The sequence below is a fragment of the Manis javanica genome, chromosome 11 (assembly GCF_040802235.1).
Source record: "Manis javanica isolate MJ-LG chromosome 11, MJ_LKY, whole genome shotgun sequence".
Lineage (NCBI taxonomy): Eukaryota > Metazoa > Chordata > Mammalia > Pholidota > Manidae > Manis > Manis javanica.
Window position 1 is genome coordinate 25919794 of NC_133166.1, and position 21932 is coordinate 25941725.

At 39.8% G+C, this 21932-nt stretch overlaps 3 protein-coding genes across 5 annotated transcripts in view; 2 read left to right on the forward strand and 1 right to left on the reverse strand.

Annotated features, from left to right (window-relative positions):
* Window positions 1-17066, forward strand: part of LOC108408928 (olfactory receptor 52P1-like) — a 50866-nt gene extending 33800 nt beyond the window's left edge. For all 3 annotated transcript variants that reach the window (XM_037000970.2, XM_073216082.1, XM_037000971.2), the window contains one exon: window positions 11108-17066. In XM_037000970.2, the coding sequence (XP_036856865.2) occupies window positions 11117-12094 (978 nt within the window). In that variant the 5' untranslated portion in view covers window positions 11108-11116 and the 3' untranslated portion in view covers window positions 12095-17066. The remainder of the gene's footprint in view (window positions 1-11107) is intronic.
* LOC140844219 (olfactory receptor 52D1-like) lies at window positions 1404-2417 on the forward strand. The gene has a single exon (XM_073215695.1). It carries the CDS (start codon window positions 1404-1406, stop codon window positions 2415-2417), a length of 1014 nt encoding a protein of 337 aa, XP_073071796.1.
* Window positions 17067-19942: 2876 nt separating the features above from the next.
* Window positions 19943-20998, reverse strand: LOC118969536 (olfactory receptor 52P1-like). Its single transcript, XM_037003985.2, has one exon. It carries the CDS (start codon window positions 20996-20998, stop codon window positions 20072-20074), a length of 927 nt encoding a protein of 308 aa, XP_036859880.2. The 3' UTR covers window positions 19943-20071.
* Between the last annotated feature and the right edge of the window lie 934 nt (window positions 20999-21932).

Below are 21932 nucleotides of genomic sequence, written 5' to 3' on the forward strand. Positions count from 1 at the left end.
CAGGGATGTGTCTGGGTAAGATGGAACCAAGGACAGACCTCTTTTTCTCTCTTCTCTCCTCTCCTTTGGGCATTGTCTCAGTCCTTGGCCCAGTCACTCCAGGAAACCTCCCTGATTTAACTCAATGCAAACTCCTGGACTCTGCCGTTCCTCCTCTCTTGCTCTCCCATGGCTGCTTCACTTGGAGATTTCCTGAAACACACACCTGTGTGTCCTGACTGGTCATACCTGGGCTCATACTTTAAAGTGGATGAAAAAAACTAAAGTAGATATGTTTTATATTCAAAGCAATGCATGGTGCCAATCAAGAAAGCAGACAGAAACCTATATATAGATAGATTAGATTATGTTAACAATATATTGAAGGGCTAATTAGGGACACCGTTTGGAATATACAGAATGAAAATAGTAAGAGGGGCTTTGAACATATGGAAGGAGGGAAGATCTTGTCTAAAGGAAGATTTTGAAGAAGAAATACCATTTTCAAGCATGGTCACTTACCCAAGTGTTAAAAAATTCAGTGGCTGCCTTTGATCCTTTTCCATTCACTAGTCAAATGTTATTTATTGGCCTAGTATAAGTAAGGCATTGATACTAGATACAGGGAAAAAAAGCAACTCAGAAATTTTATAAAGGGGACAGGAGATATACACGTAAATATAAAGCAAGTTCATACTTCTTAAAGGAGGTTATGCTGAAGATGTATTATTCTCTCACCATACCAGAAGGGATCATAGAAGGTCTTCATAGATGGGGACATATTCCTATGGGTTTTGAATGACTATTAGCGGCTTGCCAGGTGACCAAACAGAAATAGTCTGTGCAAAAAAAAAAAAAAAAACACCTTATGAAAAGGCAGGTCAGCACTGTTCTAACCCTTGGAGTGAAGGGACAAGAGGAGGATATGTTTACAAGAGGAAACCAGAGCCAGAGAAGCCAGTTTTCAGAGGGAGGAAGCCTGCTGGCAGCAGCTCTGCTGGGCAAGAGCTGAAGGAATCAATCCTTGACCTGCCTCCAGTCTCCCTTTGGTGTTTCCTATTGCCAAATTCATCCAGAATTGAGAAGGCAGGAGAGTCTCTTGATGCAGTCCCGTGTCCCATTGCCCAGAACATGATGGAAAGTGGTGGAGGGTAGGCCATAGGAGGATAATGCAAGACATCCTACCCAGCATACACTGAGAAAGGTTATATTTGTTTTATGGTTGCTGATTTTCTCATGTTAGAATATTAAACAGCAGTGTAGAGTCTTCACTGGAAGATGAAAATTCTGGAGGTGGGCATATTAGTTACAAAGGCATTTTAATAATCCAGGCAAGAAATGACATGAAATGGAGTAGAATTGGTGGGAATGAAAGAAAGGAAGGAAATTGAATGGATATGTAGGAGGAATAAATTACATCTAGGATGACTTCATTTCATTTTCTAACCACTTTTAGAAAGGTAAAACCTTCTGTTCTCTTCATCATTATGCTTTCTGCACCCATCCCCAACGATACTGCCTTCCATCCTTCTGCATTTATTCTACTTGGAATCCCTGGGATGCAAGAGCAGCACGTTTGGGCGGCCATCCCCTTCTGCTTCTTGTACATCCTTGCTCTGGTTGGCAATGGCACCATCCTCTATGTCATCGTGACAGACAGGACTCTGCGTGAGCCCATGTACCTCTTCCTGGGCCTGCTCTCTGCCACTGACCTGGTGCTCTGTTCGACCACGTTGCCCAAAATGCTAACCATCTTCTGGCTTCAGTCCCATGTAATTTCCTATCATGGCTGTCTCACGCAGATGTTTTTTGTTCATACAGTCTTTGCCACAGAGTCAGCTGTTCTGCTGGCCATGGCTTTCGACCGCTACGTGGCTATCTGCCATCCACTTCACTATACATCCATCCTCAATGCCACGGTGATTGGGAGGATCAGTCTGGCATGTGTGGTCCGTGGCCTTCTCTTTGTTTTCCCTTTTGTCATCCTCATTGAGCGCTTACCCTTCTGTGGACACCACATCATCCCCCACACCTACTGTGAGCACATGGTCATCGCCAAGCTGGCCTGTGCCAGCATCAAGCCCAACACCATCTATGGCCTCACCGTGGCACTTTCAGTCACTGGCGCAGATGTGATCCTCATCGCCACCTCCTACTGCCTGATCCTGCGGGCCGTGCTGCACCTGCCCTCCAAAGACGGCCAACTTCGAGCATTTAGCACTTGTGGAGCCCACGTTTGTGTGATTCTTGTCTTCTATGTACCTGCCTTTTTTTCCTTTTTCACCCACCGTTTTGGCCACCAGGTGCCTCCTCATGTCCACATTGTACTAGCAAATCTCTATCTCCTCGTACCTCCAGTTCTCAACCCCCTGGTGTATGGAATTAATGCCAGACAGATCCGCCTGAGAATATTTGGCTTTTTAATGGGGAGGAGGTAGCTATACTCTCTATATATCCAATGAGAAATGTTATAATTAATCTCCCACCTCTATAGTACCTCTTATCCTCGGACTAGAGGTTGCTGGTTTCTGCTAGTCCTAGCCAGCCAGTATCATGTATTAACTGAGAGTTGAATTATTTAGGACAACTTATCTATGCCGGCTAAATCTACAAAATACAATTTTCCTATGAAGTTATTATGTGGCCTGTTAATGGAGGTCTTGAATCTTCCGAGGGAAGGTCAGGAGGCATTGGAGTACTTTTGACAGTAAGAGCAAAGAGGAGTTACTCTATGTACAGAAAATCCATGTGCTGGAAGTAGAGGGAAAGTAGTAAAACAATAACTATTTACTTAGAGTTTCAAGACATTGAAAACAGCACCCCCCCCACACACACATACACACACACATTGACCGACTGTTTGCCAGCATCCACCCCTGACACCCCCCCCCCCCCGGCCACTCCCCCACCTCCCCCCACCATGCACTGACTGACTGATTGCCTGCACTTTCTTAGACCAGGAGGGTTTGCAGTAAAAACCTCAGGCCTTGGTCAGAGATGACTGCAAGAGCCCAGGTTCCTCTGGATATGGGATGAGATTTGAAATAAATGGAGCTGATCACTTGGTGACTTACTGTGAGAAGTCTGGAAGGACATATGTCAATGGGAAAGCCATAGGACAACTTTCTCATGGAATTACTTTGAAAGATAACAATTTGTAACGAATGTATTCCCTCTGTGACTGATTACCTTTGCATTTTTCCTGGTATCTTCAGATTGATGAGCTCTTTAAAATCATTTACATATAAATTATCTTGTGGGCCATTTGTTCACCTCATTCAGCCAACACTACTTCGGGTATATAAGAATTCCCAGGATACAGATGCTCACCAGGGTAACCCAGGATAGTCAGGTTGGACAAGTACTTCCTGTTTTAGCCCAGTCTTACCTTCCATAAGAGGTAGGGTGACTGCTTGAACATTTGTTTGGATACAATGGAAGAAATAAAAGCAAGTAACCAGTGTGCTCTCCCACACAATATGTCAATCTTCTCCAGAGTCTAATTTTCATCATACATTGTTTTTGACAAGAAACTCTCCATTGTCAAAGGCATTCATGCCACTTTGCAACTTCAGTAGCCATATTTATTTCTTTTTCTAAGGTCTGAGTTCCAGCCTACACAGATTTGACTTAGCTTGTCATGTGGTGTTTGAAGAATAAGGCACATATAAACTGATCAAGAAAATTACTTATTGTGCTATTGTAAAATACATTACATACTTTTTGCCATTTCAACCCATCACACTGTGCAACCTTTACCACTGTTTCTAAAACTTTCATCATCACAGATAGAAACTCTATAACCATAAACAATAACTCCCCATTCCTACCTCAGCCCAGTCCTTGAAGATCTCTGATCTGCTTTCTGAAAAGGGCAAGCCTTTTGCAAGAACTTAGAAATACTATTCATTTATTTATTCTTGTAGTTGGAGATCCATTCAAAAGTATATATTGAGGATCAAGTATGTACTAGGTATAATGGCATTAAATTTCACAAGTGAGAAAGGAACAGTGCCCAACTTCAGGAAACTCCCACTCCAGGGAGATTACAGCAGAGATAATGGCATTGTCAGTGACAAGGTATAAAAATACTACTAGAGCAAAGAGGAAATATGTACATGCTAAAATAATTCTATTTTTAATCTTACAGTGATAAATCATTAATTCCACTTTTTTCTTACAGTAAAGTAATTGTGAATTTATGATCTATCCTGATTCCAGGACCTCTTTTCATTGGCTGAGGCAAAAAAGGGACAATCTCTTCATAACTTGAGAATATATTTTTAGTCTTTTCAGATTTGCATGTCAGATAAGTAAGCCATTTCCAAAGAAAAATTAATTATAATAAAGTGTTTCCTATATACTAAGGAAAGGATTTAAAAAGTGTGATGACTATCCCCTCTTTTGGAAAATGTAAAACTCACCAACATGAGACCATCAGACACATGTCTCTGTTCAAACAGTTATGTTTACTGATCCTGCTGCAGAAAGTGAGGGAACACCACAGAAGAATGTGAGACTCACAACAGGGAGTTAGGAGGGGATTTTTGTAGAATGTAAGCTTGATTTGATGATTTTAAACCAGACCTTAGAGGTTTGGGGAATGGAGATTCTAGATGTACTGTGGGCAAGAAACATATGTAGTTTGGTGATCATCCCTTAATAGTTTTCTGATCTAGGAAATAAGAGGATAAGTAAAATCTGACAAATGCAACACTATTACCAGGAGCTAAATGATTATCAGTTCATATCATAGACAGTAGATCCGGGAACCTGCAACACCAGACTCAGGCCACAGAAGCCGTTCTAGTGTATTCTAGAGACGGGGGGATCTGTTTCTTGAACCTAGTGACAATCTGTTTCACCTAAAAGCTGTGTTCACATTGGTGCAACCGGCAGTCTTAGATATGGCGAAAACATCCCCCAAGCTAACAGGAAAATGGTTTGGGGCAGTTTTCCTACTGGAAGGGCAGCCTGACACACTGTATAGCAAGAGGCAGTCAGTTGCCTCTCCTGGGAGCTTCCTGAGTGATCCATACTCATTTTGGAAATCCCTAGGTATTCTTCTCAGGAAAATATGCCCACTGGAAGGTTATAGGTTTTAAATACCTGTAAGTCTTTTGGAATTATCCCTGATATATAAAATAGATTTGTGTGTTTCAGGCAGGTAAAAGGCTCCCTGGGAAACACAACTGCATTGTAATTTTAAGTATCATGTATCTCGACAGGAGTGAGTCAAATTTTATCTTTCAGAGGGAGCAAATTAGCTATCTGTGGAATGAAGTATTACCTTTAAAGAAAGCTAGAGACCACATGAAGCCACTCACTACTGTAATAAAAATTGCCCCAATATCTGTGCCACTTTTACTAAGCTTGGAATCACAGACATCGAACAGTAATGAATTCAGCTAATTATTGTGTTGACTCTCAGTTGAGAACCAATCTTTAAAATTCAGAAGGATGAGGTTATGATGTAAGGAAAATGCAAATGCAAGGAGGCACTTGTGGAAGAAAATCTGCCTTCTTAAATGTTTAAAGTAACAGTTGATAAATGTATTAGGTGGGATTGCATGGGGAATGATATATCCAGCAAGTGGTTAGATTAAGAGGAATAGCTATGATCTGTAATGCACATGCGTGAGCCTGCATATGCACACAAACACACACACACACACACACACAGGAGTTTTGTCTGACATTAGATTAGCTATGATCTGTAATGCACATGCGTGAGCCTGCATATGCACACACACACACACACACACACACACACACACACACACACACACACAGGAGTTTTGTCTGACATTAGATAGTGGAGAAATACTATATGAAATTAGATTGCAATTATAATGAAAATATGTTTATATGCATTAAAAAGCCCTAAGTCTCCACTAAAATGTACCAAATTATGATTAATATGGAAGATTAGTAATAAAACAAGGAAAAAGAGAGAACAGTGATATCAAAAATTAATCTTAATTTCTTTTATTGGCCAGAGACTCTACACTTTGTGTCATCATCTGCTAATGAGAAAATTTGGAGTCAGCAATTGCCCTCTAAGGATTATCTGTTTCTGGAGGATTCCTAAGAATCCTCAGTTTAAGGTTCCAATATGTGGATTCCCAAATAATTTTCACTGGAAAAGGGGCAATGTCATTGTTAGCTGGATTCAAGATTCATTCCTTGGGGCTTTATGGCTGTGCTGCTTATTAACTGTACCTGAGACATCTTCTCTAGTGAGGACCAGGGCAATCTTTTTCTGATGATGTTTCTAAAACATCCTATTTCCCCTTTTAAGATTATGTGGTAGATGATAAATAGGTGGCTGATAAGGGAAGGTGGTCCTTGCCAACTGATGTTAACCCTGAACAGGTCCAGCCAGTTTTTCACATTAACCAGCATTTTCAGAATGAAGGAGAATGGAATTCTCAAGTTATATACAGTACACAATTAACTTACAGGATATTATTAATACAGTTTTTGTCTTTGAAGGTAAAACTAAATGTATTTAATCTGAAAAATAAACAATATTAAAATATGTTTACATGGATAATGAAATCCTCTCATGATAGAATTAATTAAAATTTGGAAAATACAAACAAATGCAATTATTTCTATTATCCTTTTTTAAGAAGTACGTGAGCAAATCTTTATGACTACTAATGGTCATTTAGAGAACTCAAAGGAATCTTAAATGTAAAGACATCTTACCTTTTCCATATATATGTGTTATACATGTGTGTGTTATATTTATCATGTATATGTACACATCACATACATATTGACATACAATTATTACACCTCTTCAAATTGACACTCCCTGTGCAATGATGATGAACAGTGCATCGTCCTCTTGATCGCCAGTTGTGACCACACAGGGTACTGCCAACCAGGATGCTCACTTGGACCTTTGGTATCCAGCGTTGTTGTTGGGGCCCCATCACGTACTGCTCATAAGGCAAGCTTTATTCTCCTGCCACTCAAAGAGGTCAGATTATACCTTTACTCTTCAGCTCTTTTCATGATTATAGTTGATACGATGTGACCAAAAACCCCCCATCATAAATCACAATGATAGACTGTCCAGCGGCCAAAAACCCCCAGGCCAAATAAAGACACTCCTGTCAGGCAGGACATTCTAGAGGCCCAGAGATCACCTCCCAGGAGCTGAGGGCAAAGGGCAGACCTTTCTTGATGTATAGTTAACTTCTTGCTACCCCATAGCACTTCTGGAATTTTTTGTTTGGTTTGTTGTTTACATTTTCCACTTATTTCTGTTATAAAGAATGAAAGAAAGAAATTTATTTAAAATGGAGGAGGATATAAGTATACCTCCTCTAACTACTTCTATTCAATAATGTACTGAAAGTCCAAATTTCTGTAATAGGGTGATAAAAAGAAACAGAGATGTAAGATCACTGATGAAGAAATAAAAATACAATTATTAACAAATGACATGATTTTTGTACAGAGAAAACCCATAAGACTCTAAAGATAGATTTTAAAAATTAATATTCAAGATATTTATGAATTTTGAGTAAACAAAACCCAAGACTACTTACATTGTTATATAAAGCGTCCATTAGAAATATAACTAAGAAGTTAAAATTGATAATATAACCACAAAATCTAAGGTACTTATAATAAATATAACAAATATTCAAGGCCTCTATATTAGGACAATTAAGTAAGTATAGATATTTTTAAAATATCAAAATAAATGAAGATATGTATTACAAAATTCATGGATATGCAAATGGTAGAAAAAAGGAAAAATGGAAATAGTGAAAGATAAGGTCATAGGCACTTCTCAGAAAAAATACAGATAACCAATGAATTTATGAAACAATCCTCAACCATTTGAATAACAAGGAAAATGCAATAAAAACTTTTTGCACCCCTCAGATTGGCAAAATTAGACCAAAAATAAGATAATGCTAATGATTAGGAAAACAGTATAGAACTGGGAACACTTATCCACTACTAGTGGGATACTAAATACAATCAAATTATCTCAAGATTAATTTATTAATATTTAGCAAACTTAGAGATTTGCATATCCTACAACCCCAAAATATCGTGCCTAAATATAAACCCTGAGGTGCACTGCCCAAGTAAATAAGATGGCCTTATGTAAGAATATTAATAATATTATAAATAATTGTGTACTGCCTAAATGTTCATCAAAGAAGAATAAGTGAATTAAATATCATATCTTCAATGAAATATATGAATGAAATTAATGTGGTATATTCAGTCAATATAATATAGTAGTTCCGTATAGTACTTTGATAATTTGTAACAAAAACATTTTATAGAAGTAATAAATGCTTCACCAGACCAACATGCATCAACATGAATGTATCACACAAAGTGCTCAGCAAATATCAAGGTGCAGAAAAATGGCATGGTGTAATAGCACTTAAATAAAGCATAAAAATATGTATTACAATAGTATGCATTAATTTAGATTTCCTATTTATCTAGTAGAAGTACAAAAATGTCTAAAGTGTTATGGGATTATAGTGATACCAAGCATTCCTTCAGGGAATTTAATTGTTTCCATATAATTGTATTATGTATAATCTATCTTTTCTCTGTTGCTTTGAGATACTATCTTTATTATGTATTGCATATAAGCATGGGATATTTTTATGGATGCCATTTTCTGCTCAAATAATCTGTCTATTCCTGCACCACAACTTCATTTTAAGTACAATAGTCTATAGTACATTTTTATTTCTAGTAGGATAAGCATGCCTCTATTATATCATTATTACCTTTAGATGTTCATACTTCTACTTGAGTTTCAGAATTCTACTGTCAAATTCCAAGCAAATAAATCATTGAAATTTGTTTGGTCTGTCCTGAATTTATATATTCATTGAAGGAGAAGGTATGGCTTTCATTGCTGATTTTTACACATACAAGAAAACAAAACAATGTAAAATCTTATGAACTAGGCTACATATTTAGTTTATATTTAAATGAACTTACTTATCTACTTGTTCATTCATTTGGCACTTCTATATGCTATGTTCCAAACATGAGGTGAGTGGTGGGAATACAGGATTTGAGGAATTATCCAGGGGTAGTGTGATTATTTAAAAGGCAAGATTAAATGGTGTCACTGAGAGGGGACAGTCCTCTGAGCAATAGAAGACATTTAATAGAACTTTGGGGGATATTCTTCAGGAAAAATGTCTTTAGAAGCATTCAGGTATTTGATAGGATCAGGAATGTAGGAATGGGGGGATAGGGCTGGGAAGAAAGAATTCTTTTTAGTAACTACTTGTCATTATCATCTATCAGGGCCTCCTTGGGACAGAGAGGGAAGATATGACTGAGGCCAAGCTTTTTGCATGTTATTAGACCACAGCTCTCTGCAGGGGAAGTATGTGTCTACACAGCAGGTGTCCTGTGCTGGCCAATTTAGGTTGATGTACTTTCTGCTGATGTATTGATTGCATAAGGCCTTTTATTTTGCCACTCACTTCCCTCTGTCACTGCTTCCCTCTTATTGACCCCTGACTCAACAAAGTCTCCTGTCTGTAGGCAAAACTTGCACCACATCAGGATTTAGAACCTGGCTGTCTGGGTCCCACTTCTGTTTTGTATTTGTAAGATTTTGTGACTTTTTTTTTTTGTCATTCTGTCTTCTGCACTTTGCAGCTGACTTAGAAAAGCTCGGCTTTTTGACGAACTTTAATAACTTGCTTCCTCTGAACTAAAGAGAAAAGAAAACTGGTCAGATCTGGACCCAGATTGAGGTGATGCTGGGACACAAGAGGCTGTGGGCCTGGAGGAGGTGGGATGCAGAACATGCTCTGGGGAATGTCTGAGGCAAAGCCATCGGCCTGGGGAAAAGGTTGGAGAGTTAAAATCTGAAAGTCTAGGGAGAGAGAGAACTTGAGGCTGCTACCTGTCTTGTGTAGGCTATCCGTCAGCGAGGCCGTACCTGGGATACCTTCATGAGCATGTCTGCCCCAGCTGTGGGGTAAGGCTCTCCCCGGCTCTCACACCTACTTAGGCTTGGAAGTGTGGGCCTTTGGGCTACTGACACTGTCAGGCCCTGTTCTGGGTCCAGGTTCAGCCTTAACTTCACCCTCTTCTCCTCAGGCTCCTCCAGGACTGGAACAGTCCCAGAATTCCTGAGGTCAGCCAGCCCCCTCTCCTGAGAGCTCAGGGAAACTTCCAGGGACAATTTTCCACATAATAGTAGTGGTGCCTTGTGTGCCTGTTTGGGGAAGGAGCAAGTAGCAGAAAGCTACTCTGGGCACCCTAGGGACCTCCACTTAGGTGACTTAAAGGGCCACACAGGGCTTCGGAGTGCCCGATAGTAAGCAGTGGAGATGCTGGGCCATGAGCGTGCTTGCCAAGAGCCATATGAACCTATGCTAAGATACAGCTGCACACATGTGTGCACACTCACACACTCCCATTTGAAGAAGGGGTCTGGGAGCAGCTTCTCCTGTCACATTGCTTCACATTCAGGTAAGAGGTTCTAAGTGGAGGTGGGCTTGTTGCCACACCCTGCTGGCCTTTTCCCAGGTGCCCAGGATCCCTGCTGCTCTCCTGGTCATCTCTGCACAGTTCTCATCAAAATGTCCTACAAGCCCCGAAGCTGCAGGAAATCTATATTCTTTAATTATTTGAGGAGTAATTCTATTATAAGCTCTTAAGTTATCTTATTTAAAAAAAAATCATTTGTTGACCTATTTACCTTTTGGTTGCTGAGAGGTGTAGGCAATACTTTGTCAGTCTTTCTTTGGATTTCTATCCATTTTTATTTCATATACTTCAAGGTGTATTTTTTAAATGGATGCAATTCAAAATATGCATAATATATTCTTGTAAATTATATGACATGTTTTGTTAATGAATAAGTGTGTCCTTAAGAAACCATTTATCATAAAATATTTTCTCTCAGATTAATGATCTTTGACGTATTATGACTTCTGTAATGCTACACCATATACCATGCAACGTGATATATTATCCTGATTTTAGAATCGTTTTTGTGTATCTTAATATTGCACGTTTTGTTTCTATTGTGAACGTCTTGATTGGTTACAAAGTAAGGCTCATGCCCTTCCTTCCTTGCTTTTCTCATGCTCTCCACCAGGGCACCCCCATGACTGCCTGCAATGCCTCCCAGGGCCATCCTTCCTTCTTCATTCTCCAAGGCATTCCTGGGATGGAGGACAAGCACAGATGGATCTCCATTCCCTTCTCCTCCATGTACTTCCTCACCATCCTGGGGAACTGCACCATCCTGCTCACCATCTGCATGGAGCGGTCCCTGCATAAGCCCGTGTTCTTGCTCCTCTGCATGTTGGCCCTCACGGACCTGGGCATGTCCACAACCACCATCCCCAAGGTGCTGTGCCTCTTCTTGTTTGGCCAGAGTGAGATCAGCTATGAGGGCTGCCTGGTGCAGCTCTTCTTCATCCACTCCATCTCTGCCTTGCAGTCTGCCGTTCTGATGTCCATGGCCTTTGACCGCTATGTGGCCATCTGCGAACCCCTGCGTTATGCCATCATCCTTTCCAACAGTCGCATTGGGCTCATTGGCCTAGTGAGCTTAGTGAGAGCCATCCTGTTCATCCTTCCCATGCCCATTCTCCTCCAGAAGATGCCCTTTCGTGCCAAACCTGTTATCCCCACCACCTACTGTGAGCACATGGCGGTGGTAAAGATGGTGTGTGTGGACACCACAGTTAACAGGATGTATGGTTTGGTGGTGGCCTTGTTGGTTGTTGGGCTAGACATCTCAGCTATTGCCTCATCGTATGTGTTGATCATCCGGGCTGTAATGCGGCTCAGTTCTAAGGAGGCTCACCACAAAGCAGTCAACACCTGCACCGCACACATCTGTGTCATGCTCATCTCCTACACCCCCTCGCTGTTCTCTTTTCTCACCCATCGCTTTGGCCAGGGAATTCCACCCCATGTCCACACCATTCTTGGTAATCTATATTTCCTTATACCTCCAATGCTCAATCCTATTATTTATGCAGTGAAAACCAAGGAGTTTCGGGAAAAATTGAACAAATATGGGTGCTGGAAAAAGGAGGCCATAACCATTGCCCATGGTCACAAAGCTGTCTGATCATCCAAATGGTAGTCTGGAAAATTAAATGTGATCAAGTATGTACAACACTTGAACAACATACATGGAACACATGTAAAATGTTTTCTCATAGAAGGAACATAGAGCAAACAGTAACTTGCCCAGCAGACTGCCAAAGCAAGGCCGAGGTGTGCGAATGTGGGCATGTATTTGCAGCTGTATGTTTAAAGGGAAGTGGGAGGAGGAGATAATTTGGGAGAAGTGAGAAAGGGCAGGGAAAATACAAAATTGTGTTAATCAGTAGTTAATATCCCTGCTGCAGAAGCCTTATGGTGGGGCCACAGGACTTGCTGCCTCTTTGTACAAGGAGGGAATATGGACTTGCGACAACTCACAACTTTCCTTCTTGTGCCTACCAATTCCCATGTCTGACAGAATCTCCTGCAAAGAAACAATTGTGAGAATGATCTGCTAATGATTTTAGTTATAAAAATAAGTTTTACTGGAAACCTTTATTGATAACTCTCTGCAAGGCACTTTCTCTGGGAGCCCAGGAAGTCTTGAAAGGTGGTGGGGCAACTTTGGTGTTCAGACCTGTGCTCAGATAGGGGAGTTCATTATGTTCAGAGGAATATTGTTTATCACTTTTAGACAGTGACTTGGGATATAATGGCAAATATCTTAAGATGCATGAAGTTTGAATACAGAAAGATTCCCTGTTTTTTCCTTATACTGTAGAACTATTATATGAAGGCATAGCTCAGTGAGAAAGATACCCACCCTGAAAGCTTCATGGCCACTGTTTAAAGGAGATTCTTGCAATACTTAAATTACAGGGAAATAAATGAGCCTTTTCAGAGTGTGAACCAGCTGTCACAAATGATAATAAAGGCTCCCAGTGAACTAAACAATTCAATGAAAAAGGCTGAGAAAGGTGGGGTGTCAGAGATTGAAATAAATGGCTCAAATTTGAGGAAAAAACAAAATTGAGGATTACAGAGGAAGTGCCTTTCTGATAAATGGAGGACACTTGCAGGAGCAGTTAACAGCGGAGTACAGAGCGCTGCCCATCTGCCATTAACGCAAACAAATAGCCCTCCACAAACATTTAGACCAAATAAAGAAAAACCTTTAGCAAAATATTTTGTGATGAATAATTTAATTGACAAACAAGTAGCGGATTGTGAAAGGGCTTGAAGCACTCATTCGCCTGAGAACCTGTGATAGCAGGACTTAATTTTGGCTGAGATTGGAGAGTGAGTATGTTTTGTTGTGTTTTCTCATCTGATTCGCATGGGATTCAGGTACAGGGGCAGAGTCCACATGCTATAAAACATTATCCAACTCTCAATTTATTTTATATATTTTCCTCCTGTTTTTGGTGATCTATTCTGTTAACATGGGAAGTCTATTTTTACTGAAATTATGGGCAGAAGGTTCATTAACACCAGACCGTAGTGTGCACTGGGGAAATTGTTTCAGGGTAACTGGTACAGCAGCTGATTTTGGGGAAACTGAGGGACCTGAGAAAATCAGATAACCATGAGAAAGAAGCTTGACTGTCTTTCTTTACACCCTTGGGCTTTTTAATAAAAATGTTATTGATCTACGGTTGTTCTTACTTCAGAATGAGCTCGATTCCTCTCGTAGGCTTGCTGAAAATGAAATAGATGGCCCTAATATTAACTGACTATTTCTTCTCATGGACACAGTATTGTTCCTTACCATGTAAAAATTAGAAAATGTTCCTATGTTTGATATTTTGGTCAAGTTAAATCACTTTCTGCACATCTGTTAGGTATTTGGAGGTTGTATTCATCCAGGGTCGACCTCACATTCACTATCTCCACTACATTTGGAGAACTTCTGCCTTGAAAAGGTTATAAACCACTTAAATAAATTATTATTAATTATACAAGTAATTATATAACAGCAGTTGTAGAAATATATAACTTCTTATACATTACCAGGGAGTCAACACTTCTGACTAGAGTCTCTTATTGGGGCAGAAGATTTTTCAGCATAGAAGAGTCTAAACCTGGGTTTCCCAGGAAACAGGGCCTCAGACAAATGCTTGCATTTTGGCAGTTGATTTAGACATTCCAAATTAACTTCCCCAGGGCAGGAAAGGATTTTGGCCAATGGCTCATGTGGGGCTCATGGACTGCCCTTGCAGGCGTCAGCACCCCCATACTTCCAGGTTGTGAGTGCGTGAAGACATAGCTGTTTGTTGCGGGCCCCCTGCCATGGAGGTAGGGAAGCCCCATGGCAGGAAGTTCCAGGCACCAGGTGTGACTTGAGGTGGACTGTCTGAGCACACCTGCAGGGAACTGATCCCAGCAGCAGTGGCTAAGTAAGAGGGGTGACCACAGGGATTTTGAAGTGACATGCAAGGATGGTTTAGTGAACTGAAGTCCCACTGTAGTTTGTGAACTTTCTTTATGATGAGTAGGGAGCTCACACCTTAAGTCCATCCCACAGATTTATTATTTTAATTTTCCAATTTTTAGTAACAAAATCACCTATCTTTATTAAGATAATTCGATTTCCACAATTACAACTAACTCAGGTAAACTTAGAAGATTGCTTTTACACACATTTAAAAGGGCTCCTAGAAAGAAAAGAGCTTCTATAGATGTGCATAGTTATTACTTCCCTCTGAGTCCTATTTTTTACACAGCTCTAAATGAGAATGTTTTTTTGTTTTTACTATTTTTTGTTCTTGTTAAAATAATGCATGTACTTGGTAAAGCAATCAAATGTGGGACGTTACACAATGGAATGTAAAAGTCGTCCCTCTTCTACATGGTCAGCATCCTGAGACATAAACCCTTTAGACGGTTTTATGTGTACCATGATAATTACCTAATACAGTTAAAATATAAATGCATATATACAACCACACTTCCCCTTTTCTCATGTATATGGCTATACCACCCATATTCTCAGACATTTAATTAACTTTGATCTTTTACTTGCACCAGAGTTGTTATTTTCTTTTGCTCTTGGTCCTTTTCCTGCCACTTAACATTGCTGGAGGGCATTTTTCTTTGGCTCATCCAGTCCTGGACTTCGCTACTTTGATTCTTTGGTGAGTGACACTTGCCTATCCATAACGTGTTCTGCTCCACTACACGGGAGGCAAAGCAGACCCGTGTGAAGTGAGACCTAAAGACAAATGAAGCCACTATGTCCCTCCTTTGATCATGATGTCCTTCTGGCCCTAAGAAAGACACTGTCTTCACTCCCACAGTACGGGTCCTTTTCCTGAAGTGCTTTGTGCATTTCTATTCCATTGTGAACTCTGCCCCATTGTGAGCTCATGTTCCATTTTGATAGATATAAGAGCCCTACTCTACACCCTCTGCTGAGTCTTCCATGTGTGCAGAGAGCTGACATCTTCATGAGAACCATGCTGATCTTCTCTTCTTCATGTCCTGGATGTCAGATGTAGCTTTCTGGGTTTACTTTAGTGTATTTTTAAGTAATAGTTTATTTTTGCTAATGTGATGTAAAATTGATATTATGAGATTGAATATGCCTATCCCAAACCTACCTACCATCAGTTTAAAATGGGTTTTTAGGTGAGTTTTTCTGCCTTTCCTGAAATACTTGGAATTCTCTTCCTTAAACTGTAGACACTGTGGCTGTTTTCATAGACATATATGCCTGAGACTATGCTAGCATATTCACAAGATCTTAGCTAACATTAGAAAAAAACAAAAACTATTTATCTACCTTATCTGTTGTATTTTAATGCATTTAAAATGCTACATTTTACCTTTATATTTAAAAAATATCATGTTCTTGGGTCTTGGAGTCTTACATGCTGCCACCAAGTATATTAAAATGTGTCAATACTGCAATGATGTCTGCAGATAGACCTGTATGTTTACATCAAGTCTCAGAGCTGATACTTTGACTATGTGCAGTCAACTAAGGGCCTGTTGTTCAGGTGGTCGGTACTTCAGCTATTGACACACCTTGCTTTATTTTTCTTTCTGTCTTTGTTTAAAATGATAAAGTTCAGTGCAAAAAGATGTCCTGTTATTCTTCTGGGGATTATCAGGCAGTTCTTAGGTTTTATATATTACAGTTCAATGGAAGAAATTACAAATTTGATTCTTCGTCAAATAGGAGCAGGACAGAGGACAAAAATTGAGTTAATATTATTAAATGAATGTATTAATATTGTTAAGTGACTATTAACTTTAAATATGAATTCAAATAGTTAATAATACAGAATGGAAGTATACTTAAACACATCATGCAAAACACTATTGATTGAAATGGAAGAAAACTCTACCAAAGTTAGTCGATTTTGATATGAACTGTGGGCTGTTGATATGAGTCATTACAGACAGCTATCTCAGAGGTCATCTGACTTTAGGGAAGTTCCTCGTTGGATTACTGAGCTAGGTATCTAAAATTTGATGAGAGAATTTAAACAATGATTGAAACAGGTGAAAAACAAAAACAATTTCCGTTTGTATCAAGTATCCTCCAATCCCATTTTATTGAAATATTCTGTCATATGCTTAAATATGATTTTAATGGCAAAACAAATTAATTCTTTATACAAATGTTCTAAAAAATGCATTTTTTTATTAACATAAAATCATGACACTCTTGCCCATTCTAATGTAACCAGACCTTGATGTTTAGATAGCCTGGAATCCTGAAAACTAGAACTGTGGTATGCCATCTACAGGGGTGCTTGGGGAGTCCTATAAATTTGGTGTTGGGATATTCTAATTTTTTGTTAAGTTCTAAGTGAACCTAAGAAAAATGCATCTTTCATATAAGACAGCTGTCTTTATTTGTCACCTGTAGAAAAAGATGTAGAGAAAATTAAAGAAGAAATAAATTGTCTGAGCAAAATTGAATTATAGTTTACAGTTTATACAAATGAGGACACTTTATACATTGTTCAATTTGTTAATTTATTGTATGGTATCTCTTAGCAACTCTCTAATATCAGCACAAATAAATCTATTTTATTCTTTTTTATGACTCCTCAGCATTCCTTTGTATGCTTGTAAATATTTATTTCAACAGTCACCTACTGATGGATGGATGCTTTTTTCCATGTCTTCAGGAGCCATTTAGAAGCAACTTCCTGAGCCCAGAAGAAGATCTATGCTGTACGAAGGGCAAATTTTGGCAGCCAGGGGAAGGTGGCTCACAGACTTGAAATGACAGGGAGCATAACTGACTGGGGACCAGTTGCAAGTTGTCAGGGTCACACCTACCAGAGGTTGTTTTGCACACAATGACTGAGTGGTGCCTTAGAGATATTAAGGGCAGACCCATGCCTAGGAGGTGGAAAAAAGATCTGCTGACTTTAGATCCAAGAATCCCCGGTAATTTTGCTGCACAGAAATCTAGATTACCTGCACCCAACCTTCTCTCCTTCCTTCACTCAGGGTCAAATTGGATTGTAGTCTGATGGTTCTCCCAGCCTACCTTGTTTCTCCAGTTTCTTTCACACAGCTATTTTCACAAATAAAATTCTTAAATGTTTAATCTTGTCTTGGAGTCACCTTTGAGAAGCCAGAATAACACAGCTCTGTTGGGCAAACCCAGTAAGAGGTAGATGTCAATGGAGACTGAGTGATTCACTGCATCAAAACCACCTTCTGGGGGCACATTTATCTGAGAAGAATGAGACTGGTGGGGGGGGCATTAAAAACAGAGAATTTACTAGAATAGGATTTTTCAGTTCTCTAAATAGTGATTACTGTTTATATCAGGACTTAAATACATCTTTAATGATTGGTATTTGGAATGAGGTAGGCACACAATAGTTTCCATGTTTTGATGATTAAAGCCAATTTTGCTAAGTGTTCCACTTGGTCTTGCTGGACAATTTCTTTATTCTTGGTTGTCTTTAAACAGACAACATAGGCATTAATAGAGTGGGAAGATATTTTATGATAAGAAAGATTATGATTTAACTTCATGCTTAACCACTTACTACCTGTGTGACTATGGGAAAGTTACAAAGCAACTGAGCTTCTGTAACGTTATCTAGATGGATATTATTATGTAACTTGAGTTAAAGTTGAAATGATTCCATGATTTATTATAAGTAAAAATACCCAGGACAACAAGCACAGAGTCACTCCCACAGATAGTATTCCTGCTGGGATTAACAGAATGTGAGGAACATAAGACAGGACTTTGCCATTCACTCATATTCTAAGACAGAACTACCTCACCCTTAGCTCTTGTCCTGAGCTTCTCTTATGGTTTCTATTACTCAGTATCCTCACCTGTTTATCCAAGGTGTGAAGGCTATAATTCTTGTCCATCAGGGAGACTAGACATTGATGACTCTATTTTCTTAGTTTCTTTCTAAACCCTGAAGTGCTGATCATGAAGGCAGCCAAAAAAGTGTTAGGCATAAATCTTCGTTCGATTCTCTAATCTCCAGTGGGAAATCTGGCTTATGAAGTACAAAAAGGCACTGAAAAGTCACCATAAATTATCTGACTCTACCTCTTGTCCTTCTCTGGGCCAACCTTCCCCCAACACACCCTCCATAAGAACATTTTCATATTTAAGAATGAATTAGGACATTTCTTTACTAAGTGAGAGAAACAACAGAACAGACTTCAGAGATGATTTCTTTCCTCTCTGAAAGGATAATAGGAATTCTTTTTTTTTTCTGCATTGTAGGCATCTTCCTACTCTGAAGGCTAGGCAAGAATAGATGAAACCCAGGGAAAGGAATGTTTAGTACAGAAGGCTCACTCTGCCCTAGATCACGTGAATTAAAAATGTTCCTATGATTTATAGGTTGCTCAGCTCACTAAAGTGAAGGATCACTCACTGGAGTGATCAGGATTGGTCACAAGTCCTGGCTGGGGATCTTCAGTGTCATTATCCTTTTAAGAATCTCAAGAACAGTTATAGAGATTCAAGAAGGATTTAGAAATGTAAGATTCTTTTTCCTGACTTTCAAGTCAGTAATCCCCCTTGTTTAATTTTAGAACTGTGCTAAAGCTGACTATCCTATTTTTCAATAGCTTTTATACTCCATGGACTCATTTTAATTTTTATTAGAAATGGGGTCAGTTTTGACTAACCACCCAATCTTGTATTTGTTTTTTTATATGGTGCACCTGATCCTCTAACTATGCATTTAAATGATTAGATAGAAGTTTCCTTTACTACAGTGATTTAAAATATTTCAACATGGCAAAGCCTTATCATGTAAGTTGGTCTTTGTGCACAATTTGGGTCATCCTGGAATACCCCTTCAGGAACAGGTAGCTTCCTGCTAACATGTGCTTTTTTAAGGTGAAGTTCCTGGTCACACAAGTCTTTTGAATTAGTCATCTGGACACATGTTTTCCCTTGCAATGTGACGTTCTGTGATCTGAGTGCTGAGTCTACATATGAAAATATTCAAGTTCCTTCATTTTTGTCATGAGCATCCACAGGACCACAATCACCCAATTGGTATTGTGAACATGCCATTGTATTAAAAATGTTCTTGGTGAAATTACCAATATCCTGAAGAATTTTTACATTTTAAGGTGGTATCCAAAGATAATGTGTATGTCAGGTAACCTTGAAACAATAAGACAGAAAAGTAGAGAAACAGAAGATAGAAAACCAAAACCAATACAAACTTTTACCAAGACAAGGAAAGATGGTCTTGGATCCTGTATGGAGAAATTCTGTGTGTAGCTGACAAATGTGAACATAGATGTGAAAGTTACCAGGAGATCCACACCACAAGAGTGCTTCTGTTAAACAGACTAAAGGAGTTTCCTTAGTCTCCCCGTTTTGTACTTCATACCTCAATCAACATCTAAATGTGTTGGTTCTTCATGTAAGCAAACCAAACAAACAAAACCCACACATGCTGGCCCTCTTTCCTGGTCTCTTCTTTCCACAGCTCATCTGGACATACAGCAGTCTGGGAAGGCTGGGCACAGGCACTGCCAGTTGTCCTCACTGTTCATTTACCCACAGGTGTATTGTCTGGACCCCAACCTGTGGAGGTCATCTGCACAGGCATTTGGCCATCTTGTCCCGTATTTCCTTCATCTTTATGCCATAGATGATGGGGTTGAGCACTGAGGGTAGAAGAAGGTAGAGATTGGCAAGAAGAATGTGGGCATGAGGTGGGATATTGTGACCAAAGCGGTAGGTAAGAGAGGAAAAGAGTAGAGGCACATAAGTGACAAGGATGACAAAGAAATGAGCTGAGCAGGTGTTGAGGGCTTTGTAGGTAGCATCTCGAGAGTTGAGATGTACCACAGTCTGCAGTATGAGGCCATAAGAGAAGCCAATGAACAGCAAATCAAGTCCCACCACAAACAGAATCACAAAGAGCCCGTAGATTCGGTTAGGTCTGGTGTGGTCACAGGCCATTTTCACCACAGCCATGTGGTCACAGTAGGTGTGAGGAATGACCACACGGCAGAACGTCAACCTGTGAAGCAGAATAGGCATGGGAAGGATAAGAATCACACCCTTGGCCAGGGCCACCAGTCCCAGGCGGCCGACTAAGGAATGGCTCAGAATTGTGTTGTAGCGTAACGGCTCACACACAGCCACAAAGCGGTCAAAGGCCATTGCAACAAGTAGGGCTGACCGTACCACGGATGCTCCATGGATGAAAAACATCTGGGTGAAACAGGCATTGGCAGTGATGTTCCCATCATTGAACCAGAAGAGGCAGAGGACCTTGGGCAACAGAGCCAGAGCAGATATGAGGTCAGTCACCATCAGCAGTGCCAGGAGCAGGTACATTGGGGTATGAAGTGTGGGCTCTGTGGTGACCAGGAAGAGGACAGCACCATTGCCAATGAGGATAGCCAAAAACATGGAGGAGAAAGGAAGAGATAGCCACAAGTGTTGTGACTGTAAGCCTGGTATGCCCATCAAAGTGAAGGTCAGGAAGCTGGAATGGTTGAAGATCAGCATAGTAGAAACTGTGGGTTGTTAAAGAAAGTTGAAACCTCCCGAAGAGACACGGGTAGGAGCGTGCTGTTTTTACCAGTTTGGCTTTTAATGACTTGCTGAGAGGGGGCTCAGAGAAATTTGGAAGAATATACTTTTGGATTCATGGAGTCTGCAGTCTGGCTCTCAGCATCTGTATTGTTTTCACACTCATTTCTTTATGATCCTTGGGCTTCTTTTCTGTATAAAGGATGTTATAGTGGATCTTTATCATCCCTCCCAGTTCAGCAAGTCTATACTTCAAACATTTTTTCTGGAGTTCTGAGTAAGAATGGGAGAAAATTTTTTTATACTTGATTAAAGGAAGGAAGAACTTGATAGAAGAGCCATAATCTTCTCCGTGGGAAGCTTCCCACAAGAAGAAAGATGTTCACTCACCCTTTGTTGCAGAAGTGTGGAGCTGAAGGCAGGTATCTCCTCTGAGTTTCTCTGCTTTTATATGTTGTCCATCTTTCAGGGGTCCACTCTCTGGTCATGATGCTGTTGTTCCCTCAGGGCCTTTTTTTCATGGACAACATAGGAAAGATATAGTGTCCATATAAGGACATCATCAGGTAGTTGCCTCCCACTATCTCTCAAACTAAGCATTTATGCCCCTGATGGACAGTCCTTTGACCTTGACAGTTTTTTTTTTACATGACTCATGCATGTTTCTTTCATTATAACTGGTCCCCATGTGTAGTTTGAACTGCCTTTATCATGAGGCATTTACTTCAAACTAGTGCACTGGACCACTCTTTAAATCTTCAGTTCCTATCCCAGAATTTCTCTTTCCTTCCAAAGACCTGTAGACACTCTCAGCAGTAGTTAAATCAGAACCCTTTCTACTAATACCTGCATGTATTGTACCTATTTTCTTCTCTCTCCCACATGTTGTCTATTTCATCTATTTTTTAGA

Excerpts from the sequence above, each read along its gene's own strand:
- LOC140844219 (XM_073215695.1), top strand. The coding sequence starts at position 1,404 with ATGACTTCATTTCATTTTCTAACCACTTTTAGAAAGGTAAAACCTTCT.
- LOC118969536 (XM_037003985.2), bottom strand. The coding sequence starts at position 20,998 with ATGCTGATCTTCAACCATTCCAGCTTCCTGACCTTCACTTTGATGGGC.